The 23260-nt window shown below is 41.2% G+C and overlaps 1 protein-coding gene across 8 annotated transcripts; it reads right to left on the bottom strand.

Moving 5' to 3' along the window:
- QTGAL (queuosine-tRNA galactosyltransferase) lies at positions 1 to 20471 on the bottom strand. 8 transcript variants are annotated; one of them, XM_032961307.2, is made up of 14 exons: positions 20256 to 20471; positions 19502 to 19711; positions 16600 to 16716; positions 15117 to 15216; positions 13331 to 13395; positions 10996 to 11061; positions 9698 to 9793; positions 7911 to 8006; positions 7384 to 7508; positions 6219 to 6354; positions 4803 to 4871; positions 2512 to 2586; positions 1273 to 1388; positions 1 to 712 (listed from the first exon to the last, which is right to left on the bottom strand). In XM_032961307.2, the coding sequence occupies exons 2-13, from the start codon at positions 19643 to 19645 to the stop codon at positions 1308 to 1310; spliced, it is 1170 nt and encodes a 389-aa protein (XP_032817198.2). In that variant the 5' UTR covers positions 19646 to 19711; positions 20256 to 20471; the 3' UTR covers positions 1 to 712; positions 1273 to 1307. The 8 variants fall into 8 exon arrangements, 7 of the variants coding, with proteins under 7 accessions (XP_032817198.2, XP_032817197.2, XP_032817196.2 ...); XM_032961306.2 differs by having other exon boundaries at positions 1277 to 1388; positions 20256 to 20470; XM_032961305.2 differs by having other exon boundaries at positions 1 to 1388; positions 20256 to 20470.
- Positions 20472 to 23260: the final 2789 nt, after the last annotated feature.

Raw genomic sequence — 23260 nt, 5'->3', positions numbered from 1 at the left:
TGAATGGTGACTTTTTTATTGTAAACTTGTCATTCTTTAAAACAATGTTGCATGTGGCAAATATGTGAGTACATGTGAGTAAAATAAAAAGGTACAAAATTCACTGAAGAAAAATGTACACTCGAAAAAGTATCGTTGATAAATAAGTCAACAATCCGTTTTCTGGACTGCCTTCAAACAGGCATCTCCAGTCCTGCTGGTGGGTGTTCCGCAAACATAATAAACACCGGTATGATCCACCAACCCTACCTCCAAAGTGCAGGACCACATGCATGCGCCACTGTTCTCACGTTTTGCGAGGACAGAAAGACATTGATATGAGTATAATATTGCCTTTAAAGTCACCGTTTCATGGTTCATCAACACTCACGTTGCGCTTTGTTCCTTAAAAGGGATAACGTTACAGGCCACTGAGTGGACACACGCACGTGGAGCATTAAAAGCCTGTTTAACAAGACGGGTTTCGTTGGGCTTGGTTTGGGGGCGGCTCAGTGGGCAACCGTGATGTCCGCTGGTGTGAATGAGTGACCCACGGGGCAGGGGGAACTTCCTTAAAGCTACACAAAGGACGTCGCTTCAGGAAAACAAGGACGGAAGACCGCTTCCCGAGGCCTGAACATTACCAAGACACTGGCACCAATTGTGCTGACCGCACCTCATGTTGGGTGACGTTCCGGTTTCCACCTGACGGATCTCATTTGGGCTGCACAATCTGTCATGAAAGAGAGGTCGCGGGGCAGAAATTGTATCATCGCGTTAAGAAGCTTAGCATTCATTGAAGTTAAGAAAATCCTTCTTTATTAGAATCCTGCCATTGCTCAGGGATTGAGGTCTTCATGCCAAGATCTCGAAACCTTACTCCAGTATTTTGCACAAGGATTAGGCAGGATGAAAATTCAGAAATGAGAAACATTTGCTCGCCTTACAAAGTCCATGGGGTATTCCACGGCTTTTTGTAGTGGTCAACATTTTTAATTCAAACATGTCACGTGTGCATTAGCATCCATGTCAAGTCGTGGCTTGCACCCACGAGAAAGCAAAGCATTGCTCACATGTTACTAAGCGCTCACCAAATAGACTAAACAATGGATAATTGATTGTCAAGCAAAAATGGACTGTAACAAATAATCGAAGTATAACAAATGTTGTACTGTGGTGATTAAATAGCATCTAACATGCAAGTGGTAATGGCAAACATTCTCTTGGTATACAAAGAGAGAAAAGTCACAAATAATCAGAGCAGCGTGATTTTGTGTTCGACATGATGTATACTCGCTATAAAGATCTTGATGAGGTTCCATTTTAATTCAATTGAAGTGGTAGAAATGGACTCCTTCGGTCAAATGTAATGACTCCAAGTTTTTCTCAAACAACCCACTTGTGAGATCCTGTAAAAAGTAAAAAAATATATTTACTAAATTTAAAAAAACACAATCATTATTAATTCTACAGACCGGCATGGCTACATGATTTAACAATGGGGTCATGACAATTGCTTTGATTGTATACATTCATACTGAGGAAGTTAGGCTAAAATATCTTCTTTAATTAAAGCCTTTTGGCAACTGCCCAGTAGTCAGTGTTGCATAAAGTAAATTTGTACAACGACTTACTGCAGCATTACGAACAACTCATTATAACGTTTTACATGGAACTTTACCTGCAGCAAAAACCTTAAGAGGCTCGATATTTTCACCAAGATCAAACATTTTGTTTAGGTTTGCTGTTGTAGAAACAGATGCATTATGACAAGTTATCAAGCTGCTGATTCAGTTAATCTACACGTAAAATGACAAGTTAATAAATAAAACTACAGATGTTTTCGAACCCATGACTAGTTAAAAAAAATAAACCTGCGATTATTTGGAATTCACTAGTTATCCCGTGTACGACGATTAAATGGTAACCAAAACGCCATTGTGCATGCAGTTGTAAGTCTGACTTTTTACAAATGCTGAACCTAAAATAATTACGTCCATCTCTATAATTAAAAAAAAACCTCGGCTATGGCTTCGTGAAGTCAGAGATTCAAAGAATAAACACACGACCCCACTGCCAGCTCTGGGCTGTTTGTTAAAGCGATAGCAATCTGCCCTGACACTGGCTCCTCCACCAGACCTCACTCCTGGCCACCTGCAATGGGCAACAATGCCCCAGAGGCCACACTCTCTGCACTAAATAATTTGCATTCCAAAATACTTTCTTTGCGAGCTGAAAAAATTAAATGGTCAGCACAAGCCCTCGTAAAAACACACACACACACAACACCAGCATTTATTTGAACTACTTCAAAGGACTCTTGTGTTTTTTTTTTAAACTTGGAATTGCATATACAAACCATTCAAAGCTACACAACGGGAGAGCCCAAAGAGGCACAGTCATAGAGATCGACCTTGCAGCGTTAAACGAATCCCGACTGGTAAGTTGTCCGGTAATCTAAAAGAATGAAGCAAGATCGATACAGAAGCATATTCGTGAGGTTGCTGACACTCAATACAGCAATAAGCTTACCATTTTCACGCAGATTATGAATGGTGGAGTTGCTGATGAAAAATGCTTTATTGGAATAATTGGTTTCTTGAGTTCCTAAAAAAAAAGAGTACCTTCATTAATATTTTAACTCTGCAACGTCCAGCTTCATCTGTTCATACATCATACTACTATGATATTTCATCAACCAAAAGTAGTACAAGGTGTATTGCCATGCATACGTGTGCATTATCTTATTAAGATGGTCACATGATCAGAAAAGATAGCTGTCTGTACCTATATTTGATGTGACTTATTGCGAGTATTAAAAACATTAATGTCGACCTCACAATAGTGAATACCTCTCGACTCGGGACAACAGATTGGGAGAAACCTGACATGGAGTGGGAAAAACAAATGTAAATTGTATGACTGATTGGTTATGATCATTTGCTCCTGATGGATTGCTGAAACGCTATAGAGTACTGCACTTTAAAATAATCATACTACCATTCATGGATTTGGAGATCCTTGTTTTTGTCATCATATGAGTGAAAAATGATCCTTTGTCTGTCTATCCGTTTGTAACGAGAGACCGGGGTCGTGCAAGGATTACCCCCCCCCCCCCCACCATGTGTACCTCCGATTAGCACGGTTAGCTACGTACGGTGCAAAATAAGTTCAACATGCATACGTAACCAGAATCAAACCATGGGCCTCCACGAACGAGCGGGAAAACACACTACCGCGCAGGGCACATCACCACCCCATGTTCACAGCCACATCACCACCCCATGTTCACAGCCACATCACCACCCCATGTTCACAGCCACATCACCACCCCATGTTAACAGCCACATCACCACCCCATGTTAACAGCCACATCACCACCCCAAGTTAACAGCCACATCACCACCCCATGTTCACAGCCACATCACCACCCCATGTTCACAGCCACATCACCACCCCATGTTCACAGCCACATAACCACCCCATGTTAACAGCCACATAACCGCCCCATGTTAACAGCCACATCACCACCCCATGTTCACAGCCACATCACCACCCCATGTTCACAGCCACATCACCACCCCAAGTTAACAGCCACATCACCACCCCATGTTCACAGCCACATCACCACCCCATGTTCACAGCCACATCACTACCCCATGTTCACAGCCACATCACCACCCCATGTTAACAGCCACATCACCACCCCATGTTAACAGCCACATCACCACCCCATGTTAACAGCCACATCACCACCCCATGTTAACAGCCACATCACCACCCCATGTTAACAGCCACATCACCACCCCATGTTCACAGCCACATCACCACCCCATGTTAACAGCCACATCACCACCCCATGTTCACAGCCACATCACCACCCCATGTTAACAGCCACATAACCGCCCCATGTTAACAGCCACATCACCACCCCATGTTCACAGCCACATCACCACCCCATGTTAACAGCCACATCACCACCCCATGTTCACAGCCACATCACCACCCCATGTTCACAGCCACATCACCACCCCATGTTAACAGCCACATAACCACCCCATGTTAACAGCCACATCACCACCCCATGTTAACAGCCACATCACCACCCCATGTTAACAGCCACATCACCACCCCATGTTCACAGCCACATCACCACCCCATGTTAACAGCCACATCACCACCCCATGTTCACAGCCACATCACCACCCCATGTTCACAGCCACATCACCACCCCATGTTAACAGCCACATAACCGCCCCATGTTAACAGCCACATCACCACCCCATGTTAACAGCCACATCACCACCCCATGTTAACAGCCACATCACCACCCCATGTTAACAGCCACATAACCGCCCCATGCTAGCCATGGACATTAATCCAACAGAAATTGGTGGGTTCTAAGCACAGTGCGCTCATGACTGCACCACTGCTCCCCAGCCCCCTACCCCTCTGGATGATTATACACATTAGAAAGAGGATTTATTGGAGATCATAGATAGCTTAGCTGCACAGGAAGGAATGCAGGTATTACAAGGGACTTGGTCAGATTCCACATGCATTGGGCAAGTGCTGAGCACAGGAAAAGACGGCATTCCACTAATAACGAAAACTCCATACATCTGTCAATAGCAGTGCCCTAAAAGAAAGAAAAATAAATATATATGCAACAATTTGAGCAATGGCCCTTCTTAACAGCAGAGAAAAGAGGCCAGACAGATTGAGTGGGTAATCGATGGAGACTGCACTCCGCACTTTGGGCGTGGATAGAAATGTTATTTTAATAGTTTCCACAAGAACATTCCAAAATTAGTTATTTTTACCTGTGATTCTTCATATGTATAAAACCCTTTCTTTATTTTCTTAATGTCCACATCACAAAATGCCTCCACCTGCAAATAATAAGACATTATGCAATAAAAAAAGTAGTTTAGCAACTTCATTTACATATGTACATATTTAAGCAGAGCTAAATATGGTATAAAAACATAATATCAGGGTTAGGAACGTAAAAGCTAGGACGTGGTAATTATTCAATTGCATTCCCTGAGCTACTACTTTGGACTTTATGTGAGAGCATTCATATGCATATATAAATAATACACTAATAAAACACACACACACACTTATCATATATTCAGACGATTATAACAAACTGAAGTATATTTTAATGATTCTATAAAAGCACCAGAAAGCTGCAATTTTCCACAAATATGCTTTTAGTCTGTTCTTATAACCAAATAAATATATACTTTTAATGTATCTTCCCCGAATAAATTGATTGGCTTTAGTCATAGGCAGGGTCATCCTAAAATTATACGTTGTTTATTGTGAGACATGATATTTAAAGTAATGTAAAATATAGAATCCTAATAATTAGTGAACCGAGTAATTTGCCTCCCATGCCACGTGACACTAACATTGATCAGACAGTGGGCAAAGCCTGGAGCCGGTTGCTAACATCAATCACATATTACATGCTTTCTTAAAGTATAATGTAGTTACAGTCTGTAGAATGAACCATACATCAGTGTGCCAATGGCCACCTCACCCACCCAAAATTTGCTCAGTGCTATCAGAACTCAGAATCTCAACGATGTGAACCTAGATAGTGCTTGGGGCTACATTGCGATTGACAGCGAGCAGTCCAGAAATATCTGTTGTAATGTAATAGCGGCGTAGTTAAAAATCTGTAACTCGCAGTTGTTGTCCACTCGGATAATTATTCAGAGGCATGCACAGGCAAACAGGAAGGTGGCCAGAACCTGTGCCAACAATTGCCCAAGCTCTATGGTCATATGTTTAGATGTTTGGCCATCTCATGCCATGCTCCCATGTATATGCTTCACCAACACGCACAGACCAGCGTAGTGAAGTACGCTCAAAGCAACACCCATGATCCGCACGGCATAGAGATAATCTATTCTTATTTTTTAAACATTGCTTTCAGTCTCACCCTTGTCGCGGCTACAAGTGTGACGTGAAGGTGTTATGTACAACAAATCATCTTCAGGCAGAATGAATCAACCCGCAGCATGAAGGCCTCCTCAAGCCGACTGTCTTGATCCCTTATCGCATCGCAAGCCCTTGAAAGATGGCTACGGCTGTAGCAGACCTTCCTCCAGCATTGGATTGCTCATGGCTGATGATGGGTGATGAGTTTCATGGATCGCTAGGTGCATCGTCGTTCCACCCCTACGTATTAGCACTGGTAAGCTGTGCGCGATGCCTCACAGCACCTTGTGCCGGCTGTGGACGCCGAGGCTCCTGTACAGCTTCCTGCCCTGCTTGCCCGCATTCCAAATGGTGAAACGTTGCCACTGCGCCAGCACACGCTCCTCCAGGAAGCGCACACGCAGATCCCATATGGTGCCCCTGGGAGTACGGCATACTGCATCATCACAACGCAGAATGCACCTCTATACATTACACCAGCAGCAATGTGTAATACTTTAAACTAAACTATTCATTATATTTAACCAGGTAAGGCTCACTGAGCTACATAGCTTTTTTTTTTCAGAAATGAAAGCTCAACAAAGTGGCTTATCGTGTGGAAATGTATAGCATCCAAATACTCGAAATGCATGTTTCTAAATGTGGAGGGAAAAACCAGAGACTCGGAGAAAATTCCACATGACCACGGGGAGAGCATGAAAACGGCAAAAATACAACAGGCGTCAAGGTTGGGTTCGAACCCACGACCTGCATACGAGGCGAGGTAGTTAACATCTCGCCACCGTGGTTAATGCAGACATGATTCCTTGAAAAAGGTTTCAGTTTGGTGTTTTAACAACTTAACACCTACATTTTGATTTAAAGCTTTCGTGACTGCAGTAATTCATATTCTTAGTTTTTTTCGGTAAAGTCACGTTGAAGGGAAACAACAAAATAATAAAATATATATAAAACAATAAAAAATTCTCACGACGTTTCGACCGTTTGAGTTATGGTCGAAACGTCGTGAGAATTTTTTATTGTTTTATATATATTTTATTATTTAGTTGTTTCCCTTCAACGCGAACTTAACACCTGTTGTGTTGCCAGATAAAAGGGGAAAACCCTATTTTCATATTTTGGTACTGGCAAAGGAGGTTCCATGATGGTGATAATTGTGTTGCTGCTGCTGTTTCTGGAGCGACTGAAGATGGAAATATTCTTATATAAATATATCACTTTTATACTCTCTCTTTTCATAGTTTTACAGTATTTACTTTCTTTCAATTGTTTTACGACTTTGTCTTGTAAAGTGGAACATCACTGGCTTGTGACGTGTAATTGTAATCGTGTTTCTGGACAGTAATTATGATGACGACTATGATGGCAATGCCCCCGCCGTTGCTCGTGATGATGACAGCGATCCGTCATTTCGCTCGAGCAGGGTGTTGTTTGGTTGCCCCAACTCACTCGAGGACCGAGTGGGTGGCGGCCGTCCGGTGGTAACGGTACGTGAGCAGGCACTGGTCCACGCGAAGGGGTCGGCTCCCGAGGCGGAGGAGCTGGTAGAAAAACAGCAGGTCCTCGGGAACGCCCTAGACGCAAACAAGTAGCCACGCTCAAGCGCCCAAACTCCCTTTGAGGCCTCGCTACGCTAAATGTTTCAGCCCACTCGCTTCAGTCTGGCAGTCCATAAGCCGACAATGCCATTACAAATCGGTGGGCCACATCCTCTTCTGCCAGGCAATGCAACGGTTCCAATTCACGGCTAAAATCACACTGCGGGGGGTAGATGAATTCTCCTGAATAAACAGCGCACCACATTATCTGGCTTGTTTGCATTAAACACAACCGACACGGAGTGAGCCGTCCATTAATTTTTTTTATATGTATCGCAACGAAAGGTTCCAACATCACCGTTTTGGAAACTAACATTTTAACAGTGGATCCTTTTTTCTAAACATTAAATAGATAACCGGCGAGCAATAAAACCTTACCTTCCCCCCTTCGTCAAAATTTCCGATGGCATTGAAGAGGTCTCTGTGACAGAACCAAGTGGGCATGATAACGGTTGGGCCATGTGAGGTGAATGCCTGCAAATCGCACACGGGTGTATGTATTGCAAAAATGTAATGTGTTACCACACAGATACAATAAATACATTACGGCAGGTACTGAGTTCAGTTTCCCGAAACAAACCACAGGGCAGCTGCGTCACACACCAAATTGGTTTCACTGTGCCAAAGCAGGTCATCTTGGTTCAAGAATATATAATGCAGTCACTGCTACAATTTGTAAACAAGTACTTTGTTTATGCAGTTTGCGGATTCGAATGACAATAGCAAAACATTTTAAAGGAAAAATGCTGATCTATAATGACTGTATTGACCTTTTTACGTGGACATTAAAAGTATTCATAATTTACAACCTGCTGTGAATTCACTGCTGGATAAATGCATTGCCATTTCATCACGTCACTCCCGGGGTTGGTTAAACCCTATTTGACCATGCTGGTCAGTGCTGGCTGCTGGACGGAGAGGGGCCCAGGACCGGATTAGATAACAGTCACTACTGATGTTAGCTGTGGCCGGGAATCGAAGTCAGGTCACCAAGATCACAGCACAGTGCACTAACCACTGCATCGTATATCCACCTCTAAAATGTAGTGGTACTAAATTGCATTCACAAGCATATAGTTACGTGTTCTATGAATAACCTATGCACAGCACAAGCACCAAAAAAACAAGGATGGCTTTTTAAGCAAGCCATATTTGGAAATATAATTTTCAATAAACATATAATCAAGAACAACCGGCTCGTCATGACGGTTTGTAGAAATTCCCGAGAACTGCTTCCATTGACTGAGGAAAGCAGGGAAAATCACTGCCCCATGACCTCTTCAAAACACACACTCCAGGCACTGTTTGGATCCTGTTTTCAATGCTTCACTAACACACCTCAAAGTGCCTATTTATCACCGTAATTCAAAAGAGTTATTTTTTAACTCTTGAATGCAAACACATTAAGAGCACAGCGCCCTTTGTATGTATACACTGCAATTGTGAAAGGAAAGGGGGGAAACGCGGTGCTGGCAGCACATTCAAAATGAATTCCTTCTGCAGTTCGGTATACAGTGTTAAACACAGCGGACATTGGAGTGGTACATGTATATCATGTTTCCCTCAAATTGTGGCTGAGTAGAACTTCCCACTGAAGCTACCACCCCGCAAACATTAGTGTGTGTGCTTGCACACGGTAGTACTGGCGGAAGTGTCTCAATTAGAGTGGGCCCTAGAAAGCGCCTCTAGATTATATTTTGGCCTACTCTTCCACACTGGAGAGGTCGGACTACCCACATTTTACCGCAAGCTACCATTCGACTGCGGTTTATGCATTTATACTGCTAGGTGAACATAGTTGGTAGGATTTAAGTACCTTGACAAATGTTTAGACTTCAACCATTACACCACAGCACCATTGCCCTGGATAATTATGTGTGTATATTTGCATGTACATTAAGAGAGTAAGCAAAGTTGTGTAAGTTTATTGAGTCACTTATCAAGGCATGCACGTGTGTGCACATGCGACCGCAATTTTATATCCCTGCCTCCGGCGGCACCTGCCTTAATTTTATTGTGCTCAGGCCAAAATAAAGCACAGCCATAAACGTGCACGTGCAAAATATGTAATATTTTATGATTGGAAAATAATGAACATTTCTCCCAAGGCCTGTAGGTAGGACAATGGGTGGGTGGTGTCACCACGCAGTGGACCGTGCCCTTACCTGAGTGAGCAGCTGTTCTTGAGAGAGGCCATTAATCCACCGCGTGTACCGCTCTGTCGAGTCTTCTGGCTCCCTCCTTACTTGGCAGCCTATCACCTGGGCATAAAACAACCTTCAAATAAACCGTATGCTCACGTTTGGGTTGCCACAACAGCATTTTTCATGATACGGTGCGATACTGATTTCGTGTTATTTTTTTTACGACGCGACAATTTATCGCGTTATCACTGTCCCATAACTCTGTAATTGTATTTTGCATTCTTGATTTGAAGCTTTCGTGACTGCAGGAATCCATACTCTTTGGTTTTTTTGGTAAAGTCACGTGGGTATAAAATAATAATAGAGCACGGCGTTTCGATCGCCACGCAAGCGGACGTCCTCCTTCCCACCTGCTTGTTGAAAGATCCTCCAACTGCAGTTCACTCAATATAAACCTGCCATGCATTTTCTGATCAAAGCAAATTTAGTCACACGCTATGTAATTAATTCATAAAATACTCTTTGGGTCTTTCGGTAAAGTCACGTAGATAGAAAAATTATAAAAAAAAATCACAACAGCAAGCGGACTGCTGAATCTTTTCACCTGAAGATTATTTTTTTATTACTTTTCTTCTTCTATCTACGTGACTTTACCGAAAGACTCAAAGAGTATGAATTCCTGCAGTCAGGAAAGCTTTAAGTCAAGATTTAATTCATAAAATGTTCAAAGATTATTATGGAATAGTATAAACGCCAAGACTTCAACTACTCTGAAACACGTTTTGTAAAGCACTAATTGAAGTGGCAATAGCTACAACACTGATTTATACCTTTTAATTTAACTTTATTAATATTTTGTCATGAGATAACATTTATATATATAAAACGAGCAACAATAATTATCATAACAATCATTTAGAAAACAGACGATAATAAAATCATTACTCCAACCCAAGCTCGTACAAATTTCATCGTGAAAAATCCAGTCATAGCATCTCCCAGCGGTTACTGGTATGCCAATCACATTCAGTGCTGGCCTTAGCCAGCTGTTAACATTCCACATTGCCAATTCAGGGATATATTTAGTCACGTGATAATCATTATTAATTTAATGTAAAAATAGTTGTAATTTTTGTCAACCATGTAGAGATGATGGTCGAGTCGACTCAGGCAGCTGAACTCGCAACTTTCTAAATGTGAGTCAGGCATTTTAACTTAAATGCTGACCTTCTGCAAGAGTGCATTAGTGCTTTGCTTTAAATATTTAGCTAACGGATATACAAAGCTATGGAAGCTGGGTGCACACACAGAACACTCACTGCCCCGGGGTGATTTTGAGCAGCCTCGTACTGGAGTCTTATCCTTTCTGGCATCATGACGTCATCCTAAAGTAAAAAAAATGCACGCATTTTAAAATAGACAGTTGAAGCACAGCAGTAAAGTAGAACATTACGCCAAAAAACAACAGATTTTACGCACTTCAAAAAATGTACACGGTTTAATTTTGACACCGTTATGATGTGTTTATAAACACATATTAAAAAATATATAAATCTTACTCTGTACCCCATGTCTTCATTACAAAAAATAGTTTAGTCTCAATGGACTCTCATTTGGTTATAATAACGTTCGTGTAAGCAATAATAATAATAAGACAAGTATATTTAAAGGACTTTTACAATCCACTGCTGGATGAAAGCTTTCCCACACCAATTCGGTCACGGGGTCACTTGACCATACCGCACCAAACTGGTCAGTGTGGGTTGATGTTATGGGGCTCAATAACCAGTTCAATATCACTGACCATTGATGCTGGGTTAATGCCACAGTGCGCTAACCAATACGCCACTGCCCCACCCCACGCCATGTATTATGTAAGCGCAAATGCTATAATTACTGCTTTGCACCTATGTTCTGCACTGCTTCTGTATACAATACTGACAAGAGCTCCTTGTTCTCTCCTAATGTGCTACACTTAATCACTCCCTGAGCCTGTACTTTCTCAATTCCGCCAAACCCTCAAATCCAAGGATCCAGTTCTATTCCTACTGGCCATCGTCACCGCACTAAGCTCCATTTGTACCCGTGTTGTGGAAAAGATGAATCATTTGTGTTGTAAAATAATTTGCCAAAGCACGACTTTTATAGCATTAACTCGAGACTTTCCAAATGAAACGCACCGGTTAAACAGGGCAAGGATGTTGCGCGAACACGATTGCTAACTGGCTGGCTCTTTCTGGAAATATGAACAATTAAGGGCGCAGCATGCATGTAAGGTGTGTGAAAATTGCCACTCTTGAACTCTTGCTAATAATTTACTGCGGGGTGAGTCAGAGGACAAAATAATTATGAGTCCCCTTAAATTCCGATGCTTGCTTACACGCATAATGAACCTAATATGGATGTAAATCGAAAAAGCAAAACAGTATATTACCTGTTTTATTTGACCATTAATTAAATGGATATGTAATATATAACTCTACAGTATGTAATATTCAACCTCTTACAATTACTGCCCCCAGGCACTGTTGGTCAAGTCTAAAACTTAAGAGAGTATTACAGAAGTTGGAAATATCTTTCTTACTTGAACAATATATACACTTTCCTGTAAATTTATATCAATATCATTGTTTTGCCTGACAAATACATTGAATTTGCTTCAAGGTGAGCCACATATACAGATAAGCATGCAGCTTTTAGCCACATAACCAAATAACCACCAAATCAGCTGGTGTGCAGGTGCCAGGCGGATTCTTATATCACAGGATCACGAGTTTGGGGAGACCTTTATCCAGCAGTGGACAGACCATGGCTGATGACAATGAACTATCATACAAGAAGATGGTAACATTTTCAGATAAATACGATTTTAAAAATTAGGCAAAAATAATAAGTAATATTTAAAAACTTTTTTTAAAAACACGCTTTATTGAAATGTACCGTACTAGTAATGGAAGAACTCCACGACTCCAGGAAGTGGCCCCAAAGCTTGCCATAACGTAAAGGACCGTGGTGATTTACATGCAATGCCAGGTGAGCATGGACAATTAGACCCAAGCCGAAACATAACATAAAAAATAATGCTTAAAAAAATATATTTTTTTATTGTTAATGTAGAATATAGTATTGTCATCAGTATGACATAAGCATACCAAGTTTGCAGTGGATGCCACTTTGGCAAGTGGGTAAAATTTGAGGATACAACAGAGTGAGTTAATAAAAAGCATGCAATAATAAAAATGCCTTTTGTTATTGCATTTCATGTGTTCTCCAAGGTAATTCAAATAAAGATGTGCACATGTGATCCATTCATTTTTACAGTTTACAGTTTTGGTTGAGTAAGGAAAAATGAATAAAGGGCCTCTGTGGTGATCCATAAAGATACACATTGGGTGGTTGTTTCCCATCACCACAATGAGACTTCAAAATCATCAGTTGGTTGCTCATGTAACACAGTCAAGCTGAAGAGCACTCAGGGCAGTCTCTTCAGCCTGCGCCAAAGCTCGGAGTCTAAATTAAAACTCCACATTCTAAGCATGACCTGAGACTGCACAAACAATCCACAACTATATCTTTCTGTCGCACCCATACATATCTACTGAACATTTGCATTCTATTGCTCCGTGTGTGCAATGGTGTCATTGCAAAACTTACTGCATCCTGAAAGCACAGATGACAGCCCGAACTCTGTGCAATGGCCTGGTTCTTGGAAAATCCCACTGAAGAATGTGAGAAACAACAATTGAAAATAAAATGCCTTTTTGTTGTTGCGTTAACTGTGTTAGCCGACTCTCTGTGTTGCATTGCATTACATTTCCCAAAAAAATTGCTACATTTTGTTTTCTCAAACTGCCTATTTCTCTCTCTAAAATTTACCAGGCTCTCATAGGGTGGATTTCCACACAACTCTCTCAAAAACGTACCAGTCTTGTTGGGTCTTTCATTGACATGCTAATTTATCTGCTCTAGTAGCTGCCCCAGCAGACACACCTCTCTCTCTGCCCCCTCCCCCTCTCTCTATTTAAGGCCTCGACACAGAGGCATTGGGTCTCTCTGTCTCTCTGTATTGTCTCTCTGCTTGTGTGTCTATCTGTGTGTCTCCGTGTCTGTGTATTGTCTCTCTCTCAAATTTAGTTATACCTGATGACGGTTGCTTGTGCTGCAATCGAAACGTCGTACTCTATTATTTAATTTATTTTCTTTCTACGTCACTTTACCGAAAGAACCAAAGAGTAATTGAAAATAAATTAACCAAAAAAAGTTTAAATGTAATTTTAAAGTGATTCACAAAACCACGTGAAATTAGGAGCAATGAAATCATGTGCAGGAGCTTGGTGGATTATTACATTACAGAACCATTAGAGATTGCAAGGACTTAGGTAGACCTTCATTTAGAAGTAGATTAATCATGGCTGATGACAGTAAATTGCGTGACTTTGTATGAGTAAAGATGAAAACATTGATTTTAAAAGGCCTGGAATATAAAAAAATGGAATTCATGCCTATTGATCAGTTGCCACACAATGTTATAACGATGCACATCAGTGTGGAATTGTGCTACACATTAGTTTGGCACAATGGGACAGAACACTGCTGATACATTCATGATACTTTAAATATATATTCATAATTACATTTTCAAAGCTGCGGCTTGAAAAGTTACTTTCAGTGTCCTAACAACACCGTCAAATATCCTTTGGAATGTTTTTTAGAGTGTTGGATAAGGTGTTTGTGATTTAATTTCGATTTAAAGCTTTCGTGACTGCAATGATTCATCTTCTTTGGTTCTTTCGGTAAAGTCACGTAGAATGAGAATAAAATAATAAATTGATAAAATAAAATAACACAATAATATTCTCACGACGTTTCGGCCACAACACAAGCGGCCTTCATCAGGTGAAGGGCCGAGACTGTCTGGTAGGACAGCGCTGTCCTACCAGACAGTCTCGTCCCTTCACCTGATGAAGGCCGCTTGTGTTGTGGCCGAAACGTCGTGAGAATATTAGTGTTATTTTATTTTATCAATTTATTATTTTATTCTCATTCTACGTGACTTTACCGAAAGAACCAAAGAAGATGTTTGCGATTTGTTATGCCACATTTTTACCAAGGCCAAAGCATCACACAAGCAGATAATGCAAAATGTGGTGGCAAGACAGCCACATAAATAACATGTAGCATGAGTCTATCTACCATTCAAGATGACAATATTGAAATATACCTGCCAAGGATAATATGCAAGGGTGCTTTGGCAAATCTAGGCTAGGTGGTGTATCCAAGAAAGTTTGGCCTTGACAGTATTTCTTGCATTTGCTTCTCAATATTTGTTCAGATTGGTTTTGTTATCCTCACTCTAGGCTGCCGGTTACCACCATGTAACATAAATGAGTTTATTTTTTTCCAGAAAAGTCTAAGATTCTTGCCAAAGCACAGCACTTACCGCCCTTTGGTTGGGAAGATTTATGGCCTCTGACCAGCACCAATATGCCTCTCTTTTTTAGCTTTTCACGCCAGCTTTCCAAAATACACAGAGAGCTGTCCTAAATTTTAGCCAAAAAAAAAGAAAGATATTATTACCAGCCGGTCTCAAATAATAATACAGTACACATTGCAATATTTCCACTTAATACTGCTTGGCATATACAGGAAAATTAGTTGCAGCAAAATGTAAGCGTTCATGGAAAGATGGAAAGTCAACAAATGGATTTACTGACCGTTTGATCGTGTAAATTTTTATTTTGTTTATTGCATATGTCTGACCAAAACAGTATATATAAAAAAAAAATCAAATGTATACATTCTATATAATAGAAAAATCAATTTCAATGTCTATTCATGTGAGCAGTATTCCATTGCGGATTCGTTTAACAGGAGAGAGCAAAAGAATGAAGGATTTTTTTTAGTGAGTTAAATTTGTTAAACTGAAATGACAGTTGCTTGCAATAACAAAGGCATTTTTGCCAAAACTAAATGTCAATACAATCAATATGAAAACAATTGCCACCATGATCCTCTTCATACACATCAAGTCACCTCATTACTCAATCTACCAATGTTACAAATTTCATCAAAAGAAAAGCACTCTGATTTGTATTAATATATATGAACGAAATTGATAATATAAATACAAATCATGATTGTTATGAATAACGCAAAAACATTTTTCAAATAAACTGTTACATTTATTTACTTGCTGGACCAAATAAGACCTTGCCAACATAACGTGCAATTGAATATACAGCAAGCCCATGCCCATCGCGGAAGTTACATTCTTGAAAATCACCGCAATTGGCACATCCATGATAGGCAAATCCACGATCCGCAACTCAAGGTACATGGGAAAACTCGAGGGTTGGTTCACGGTTCATAATATGACACCCCCTCCTTTTGTTTTAAGTTACCCTACATCAACCCAAACATTAAACAGGAATTATTTTGAATGCAAAATATTTAATATATTTTCTTATTTTGCAGCGTTAAATATAACTTGTGGGGTAAATGCATTGAATAATAAATATTGCTTGGCATTGTACATGGATATGTGTACGGTATGGTACACTACAGGAAGAAAAATCGTGTGGCTAAACCTCCCAGCCTCCTCACTGGAGGCTGGGAACACCGGGTAACCTGGGACCCGAGATGGCCCGCTTGGGAGACAAAATTGCGATCAGATCGGGGCAAGATGGCGTGTGTTCTTCAACGCCCGCATCATCGCATGCAGTACAGTTACAATGCGTACAGGAACCTCGCAGTCAACTGCAAATGGTCTAGCAACAGGATCGAGATTGGCAAACTGTACCTCAATAAACTTGGCGCGAAACCGCAAAAAACGTGATAGCTAAACCTGCGAGAGGGAAGGATTTGCTGTACATTACAAGAAAAATGTGGGATCCGAGTTTTAACCAAGGATTAAAACACTTCACCGTGCTGGCATCATCAAATGCGGAGAGCTCCATGCTTCCTTCAAAGTCCTGGGCCATTAGTCCTTGCAGACAATCATCGAGCCAGCAAGCTGCATTATGCACTGGTAATATCACCGACTGCAAACACAAACACACCAGTGACACAAGCCAAAAATCCTGCTGCTGTTGTAACCACAATCATTTTTATCCGTTTGTTACTACCATTGTCAATTAATTAATCTACATCGTAATACTGTGTATTTTCATTACTTATAAATAAGTCAATTATAAAGAAGTACCAAAATGCATTTTAAACTGGGAATTAGATAAGATGGCACGCTTTGACCAAAGTTATTTAGAGTAACAATGGAAGACGTTTGAGAAAGTGGATTGGAGAAACAATGGTATAAATACAAATGGGGAAAAAACCTTAACCAGCTCAGATTTTCTGAAAACAGTCATTATAACGTCCAAAGGGAATTCACTACAGAAATCGTTCGAATTCATTGATGTATAGGTAAAACGATATTTGTGTAAAACAAGTTAGGCAAACGATTGGAGATAACTTTCCGGAAGGATAAAACTTGAAAAGGCAGCGAGGGCAAAATAGCTCACATTATAGTGCACTGGATCGCTTTTGGGACGCTGAAGTCAATAATTTGTCAACAGCAGAGAGATGTTAATGTGTATTACCAGCTATGACATATGGATCAGCATCATGGACACTTATGAAGAGCAGTGAAACACGGAGAGATGCATGCGGTTTCTCAAATAGACCGTAAGCTTTGTGGTCGTGGATAATAGGAAAAAAGCTTGATGAAAGTATCCTACAGTGAGGGAAAAATGTATTTGATCCCCTGCTGATTTTGTACGTTTGCCCACTGACAAAGAAATGATCAGTCTATAATTTTAATGGTAGGTTTATTTGAACAGTGAGAGACAGAATAACAACAACAAAATCCAGAAAAACGCATGTCAAAAATGTTATAAATTGATTTGCATTTGAATGAGGGATATAAGTATTTGACCCCCTCTCAATCAGAAAGATTTCTGGCTCCCAGGTGTCTTTTATACAGGTAACAAGCTGAGATTAGGAGCACACTCTTAAAGGGAGTGCTCCTAATCCCAGCTTGTTACCTGTATAAAAGACACCTGTCCACAGAAGCAATCAATCAATCAGATTCCAAACTCTCCACCATGGCAAACATCAAAGAGCTCTCCAAGGATGTCAGAGACAAGATTCTAGACCTACACAAGGCTGGAATGACAACAGTTGGTGCGATTATTCGCAAATGGAAGAAACACAAAAAAACTGTCAATCTCCCGCGGCCTGAAGCTCCATTCAAGATCTCACCTCGTGGAGTTGCAATGATCATGAGAACGGTGAGGAATCAGCCCAGAACTACACGGGAGGATCTTGTCAATGATCTCAAGACAGCTGGGACCATAGTCGCCAAGAAAATAATTGGTAACACACTACGCCGTGAAGGACTGAAATCCTGCAGTGCCCGCAAGGTCCCCCTGCTCAAGAAAGCACATATACATGCCCGTCTGAAGTTTGTCAATGAACATCTGAATGATTCAGAGGAGAACTGGGTGAAAGTGTTGTGGTCAGATGAGACCAAAATGGAGCTCTTTGGCATCAACTCAACTCGCCGTGTTTGGAGGAGGAGGAATGCTGTCTATGACCCCAAGAACACCATCCCCACCGTCAAACGTGGAGGTGGAAACATTATGCTTTGGGGGTGTGTTTCTAAGGGGACAGGACAACTTCACCGCATCAAAGGGACGATGGACGGGGCCATGTACCGTCAAATCTTGGGTGAGAACCTCCTTCCCTCAGCCAGGGCATTGAAAATGGGTCGTGGATGGGTATTCCAGCATGACAATGACTCAAAACATACGGCCAAGGCAACAAAGGAGTGGCTCAAGAAGAAGCACATGAAGGTCCTGGAGTGGCCTAGCCAGTCTCCAGACCTTAATCCCCCTTAATCCCATAGAAAATCTGTGGAGGGAGCTGAAGGTTCGAGTTGCCAAACATCAGCCTCGAAACCTTAATGACTTGGAGAAGATCTGCAAAGAGGAGTGGGACAAAATCCCTCCTGAGATGTGTGCAAACCTGGTGGCCAACTACAAGAAACGTCTGACCTCTGTGATTGCCAACAAGTGTTTTGCCACCAAGTACTAAGTCATGTTTTGCAGAGGGGTCAAATACTTATTTCCCTCATTAAAATGCAAATCAATTTATAACATTTTTGATATACGTTTTTCTGGATTTTTCTGTTGTTATTGTGTCTCTCACTGTTCAAATAAACCTACCATTAAAATTATAGACTGATCATTTCTTTGTTAGTGGGCAAACGTACAAAATCAGCAGGGGATCAAATACTTTTTTACCTCACTGTAAATTAATGCGATTGCTCACATGCCCGCACTCTAAACAAATTAAGCAAAGACTGCTAGATGCAATTATAGACTCTGAGAAATAAATATCGGTTTTACTGTCCTGCGATGAACATTACTCTCATATGCGGAGCGGTTGTGGCGACAGCCTCCTTCTCCTGTGTGGTTCAGAATTCGCTGGAAGAAAGGACACTCGGGGTACTTCTGGTGATGGATTACACACGCGTAATGTGGGTGCGTGCACACGGTGAATCAAACATACTATTGTATGTTCAACTTCTTTCGCACCGTACGTAGCCAAGCGTGCGAATTGGCGACGTGCGGGGGGGGGGAAGGACAAGCAAACTAACACACACCTGGGGTGCAAGATGCCAGGGGGGTCCGAGACATGGCCAGACTTTTTTTTTTAGAAGGTAAATAATCGAAAAACAAATGATGCACGGCCACGTAATTACAACTACTTTGTTTAATCAAACACTATGCAGGGCTGCTCCCGAGGCTTCGCTTCGATGAGCCTTACACACGGCGAATGTGCCAGCAGAGTGGACTGGCCATCACCCACCACATCCACAGGGCGGCCCTTTGCTCCCCCAGGATCGTCAGGCATCTGTGCAGGGGCTCCTGGTTCCTCGGCGGTTCTGCTCGATTCGCAAGCCTCGCTCATAGTTGTACGCAACACACACACAGTGCTTGAACGCCGATTGCGTTTGCACGCAATGTCATATAACGTCTGCAACACACACACACACACAATTAGGGATAATTACGAGCTATTAGTGGTGGGTGACAGAGTGGTGTACACACTGCGCTTTAACCAACGGGAACCGGAATACAATTTCGGGTCACGGCAAACATCAGTGGCAAGTGATATCCACACCAGACATCTCCCCCCCAACCACCTGCATCACCAACCCGCACTGACCAGCGTGGTGAAGTATGGTCAAACAATCCTCGTGACTGATACGTGGGGAGGAAAATCATCCAGCAGTGGATTGACAACGGGCTGTGCATTACCATTAGTATCATTACAGTATGTATAGGCAAGTCTAAACTGGACATGCAAAAATCGCCTTTAAACTAGTATGCAAAATCTTTAGACAAAATACTGTCCTTAATAACATATTATTTTATTGTTTCCCTTCTACGTGACTGTACCGAAAGAACCAAGAATATGAATCCTTGCAGTCACGAAAGCTTTAAATAAAAAAATAACAACGTAGTGAAATTATTTGTGTATATGCAAAAATGTACACAGTGGAGTTTTCATTACAAACCTTTGCTTGGTTGTCTTCAGTCAAATACGAGCCTGTATTACCATAAAGAGGCAACCACTTTTACAGCAATGCATGTATATTTTTTTATATACACACAGTGTATGATTTAAAAATAAAGTATTTGAATAAACGACTTGAGGGGCCTTCTGCTGAGAAAGCGGAGGGAGGGCCACACGCAACTTCCTCAAAGGGTCATGGGTCACAGAAGGCCCAACGAGCCAATCAGAAGCCCCCTAGGTCTCCCAGCTCCTTGCACAGTGGCTAGTAGTCCAAGTTAACGTTAGGCAGAAAGTGTGGTAATTACAACACGTGACAAAATAAATTATCATCATATGCCTACAATTGTCCGGGAAATGTATCACTATTTGTGCAGAACTATTTTGCGTTATCAGTTGCTGATTGCCAATAAGATCCCCAATGACATGTCGCATATTATTCACCTTTGTCTCCCTTGCTGTGTTTTAACCAAAAATGTAAACGAATTTATTCACATTGCACACATGAAGAGGCATTTCAGGTTGCGCATATTTTGTTTATGAGTGCCGGAGACTGTTTCATGAGGATCCTGCATAAAGCTGTTTAGCCAATGCCATTAATAAACTAGGAAAATATATCATGAAGGGTTTACTTTTCACGATTATCACTGGGGGTGAAACAATGCGTCGATTCATCTACTGTATTATTAAGCTTATGATACGGATATGAAAAAGCAAGAATCACATTGTCTTGGTATATATTGTAGCGGATTTATGTGATCCTTACAGACACCAGAGGCCGCTACAGTTATCAATCAGATCACAACTCTGAATGGTGATAATCGAATTGCCTTGGTGGTGGAGGGGTGCATAATTGTGCCCTTAAGTATAATCTTTAACACGAAATAATCATCGTAATTTAAGTATACAGTATAGGGAACCAGCTGACGTGCCTCTAGGTTGTAATACAACATTCCTGCAACTAGAATGTGTTGCTATGCTGTGAATCCTACACACGAGGAGCTAGAGTTGCTGACCGGGACACACTGCTGGTATTCTCTCCAGCTGCTCTGATGTTAATTATAATTGCGGGTGGCCGGATCTTACTGCTTGCTGTTGGCCGTACATAACCAATGCAAACTCGACACCAAGCCATTAAAGACGAGCCTAAAGCGCGTAGCCAAAGTCACCACCTCTAACCCTGACCCAGCTGCCAAATAAACGTGGGGCCATTGCACTTTCACCAAGTTAGAGGATACTGCCTCAGCCATGAAACAAAATCGAACAAAAAATCATCAAATTCCATTCTGCATGAACAGCTGGCTGACACTGTGCATCGTGGACTGTCACAAATAAATGACCTTTTCATAGAGCACACGAATTATTTTGTTCACAATTATTACAAAAGTTTATTATGGACAATGTCCGACAGTAAAAAAGAAATCCGGGGTTTTCATGCACTGAGAAAATATATATAGTAGGTAGCTAAAAATAAAATGAGCAATGCAAATACATCACTAAAAGAGCGCAATAAAAATGAATCAGACGGTTACAGTACTGATGTCGAGGGCTGCATGGGAATTATGATATCAGCATGAGGAAATGTTGTTGGTGCCTATATTGTTATTAATATGCAGTACATTTATTTATACTGTATCGTCATTTAATCATTAAACAAATCCACCCCCCCCCCCCTGTCGAACTATCCATGTGACCCTTAGCACATACATCTTTCCATCCACCCATCTTTTTCTCATTCGAATGTAACTGAGCAAGGGATTACTTGAAGCACTCCTTTTCTATACCCAGCTTAGCATAATTATATCACATTCACAATGACATAAAACCCGTACTGTCGTCAGATATAACAAGATGAGTTCAAAAGACAGTATGGCACAGCCTTAAAGACACCCAAGCTGCAGAATTGTACACAACAATTCCAAACCGTGCAATATAACCTCTCTGAATGGCAGGCCTCGTAACAATACGGACAGAGGCCACACACAACATATGTACAGTACATGTACAGCCAGTGTGTTAATCCGCTGCTGGATGAGGAACTCCCTACTGTTTCATATTCTTGGTTCTTTCGGTAAAGTCACGTAGAAGGGAAACAATAATACAATTAAAAAAACAATATAAAACAATAAAATTCTCACGACGTTTTGACTGCAACACAAGCAATCATCATCAGGTGTGAAAACCACAGCAAGAAAATTTGAAAAAGTGGCGTGGTGCTAACGTTAAAAAAACGCCACTTTTTTCAATTTTTCTTGCTGTGGTTTACACACCTGATGATGATTGCTTGTGTTGCAGTCGAAACGTCTTGATAATTTTATTGTTTCACATTGTTTTTTATTGTTTTATTGTTTCCCTTCTACGTGACTTTACCGAAAGAACCAAGGATATGAATCCCTGTAGTCACGAAAGCTTTAAATCAAAATACCTACTGTTTGTGAGCCAAGAGCGACATTTGACCATACCGCTCACCACGCTGGTCAGTGCAAACTGATAGAGGTGGGGGGAATGCAGAACAACAGTGTAACTTGTTGCGCTGCCCATAAAACCGATTTAAATTGACTTCTCTTTTGTACATGTTGGTCACACACAAAAGCATTATCCAGGCACAAAATTGTGCCCATTTGGAGAGATTGGATATATGCCACATATGGTGCGTATGTAATAGTTTATACAGGGACTCCTATAATGACCAACGATTTAGGTTCCAGAGGCCTGTTCGTATGTCGATTTGTTCGTAAGTACAACTTTACTCCTGTCGATTTCAAACATGTTGTACGGCGTGGACACTAAACACGTGGAATGGCTGTAAAAGTTGTATAATCTCCTGTATACATATGCCACTGGTTTTTCACTTTCTGCAAATATAGATGCCACTTGTTAATCCATGTTCTGCAGATGTAGATGTGCCACTGGTTCTTTAGATATAGATGCTAATTCCCTTTGGTCCTCGTGTTTCCCCTCTTGAAAAACTTACCAAGAGATGTCTGCACAGTTGCTCTCTTCTTCTTC

The sequence above is a fragment of the Petromyzon marinus genome, chromosome 26, assembly GCF_048934315.1.
Source record: "Petromyzon marinus isolate PM22_M1 ecotype Great Lakes invasive population chromosome 26, UKy_Petmar_22M1.pri1.0, whole genome shotgun sequence".
Classification (NCBI taxonomy): domain Eukaryota; kingdom Metazoa; phylum Chordata; class Hyperoartia; order Petromyzontiformes; family Petromyzontidae; genus Petromyzon; species Petromyzon marinus.
Note: the sequence above shows the minus strand (reverse complement) of the source record. Positions and strands in the feature narration are given on the sequence as shown.

Coding starts and splice junctions, on each gene's coding strand:
- QTGAL (XM_032961307.2), bottom strand. CDS start 19,645: ATGAGCGAGGCTTGCGAATCGAGCAGAACCGCCGAGGAACCAGGAGCC. Junction 11,062..13,330: donor ATCTGTGCTTTCAGGATGCA/GTAAGTTTTGCA, acceptor TTTTTACTTTAG/GATGACGTCATGATGCCAGA. Junction 9,794..10,995: donor CTCAAAATCACCCCGGGGCA/GTGAGTGTTCTG, acceptor TTTTATGCCCAG/GTGATAGGCTGCCAAGTAAG.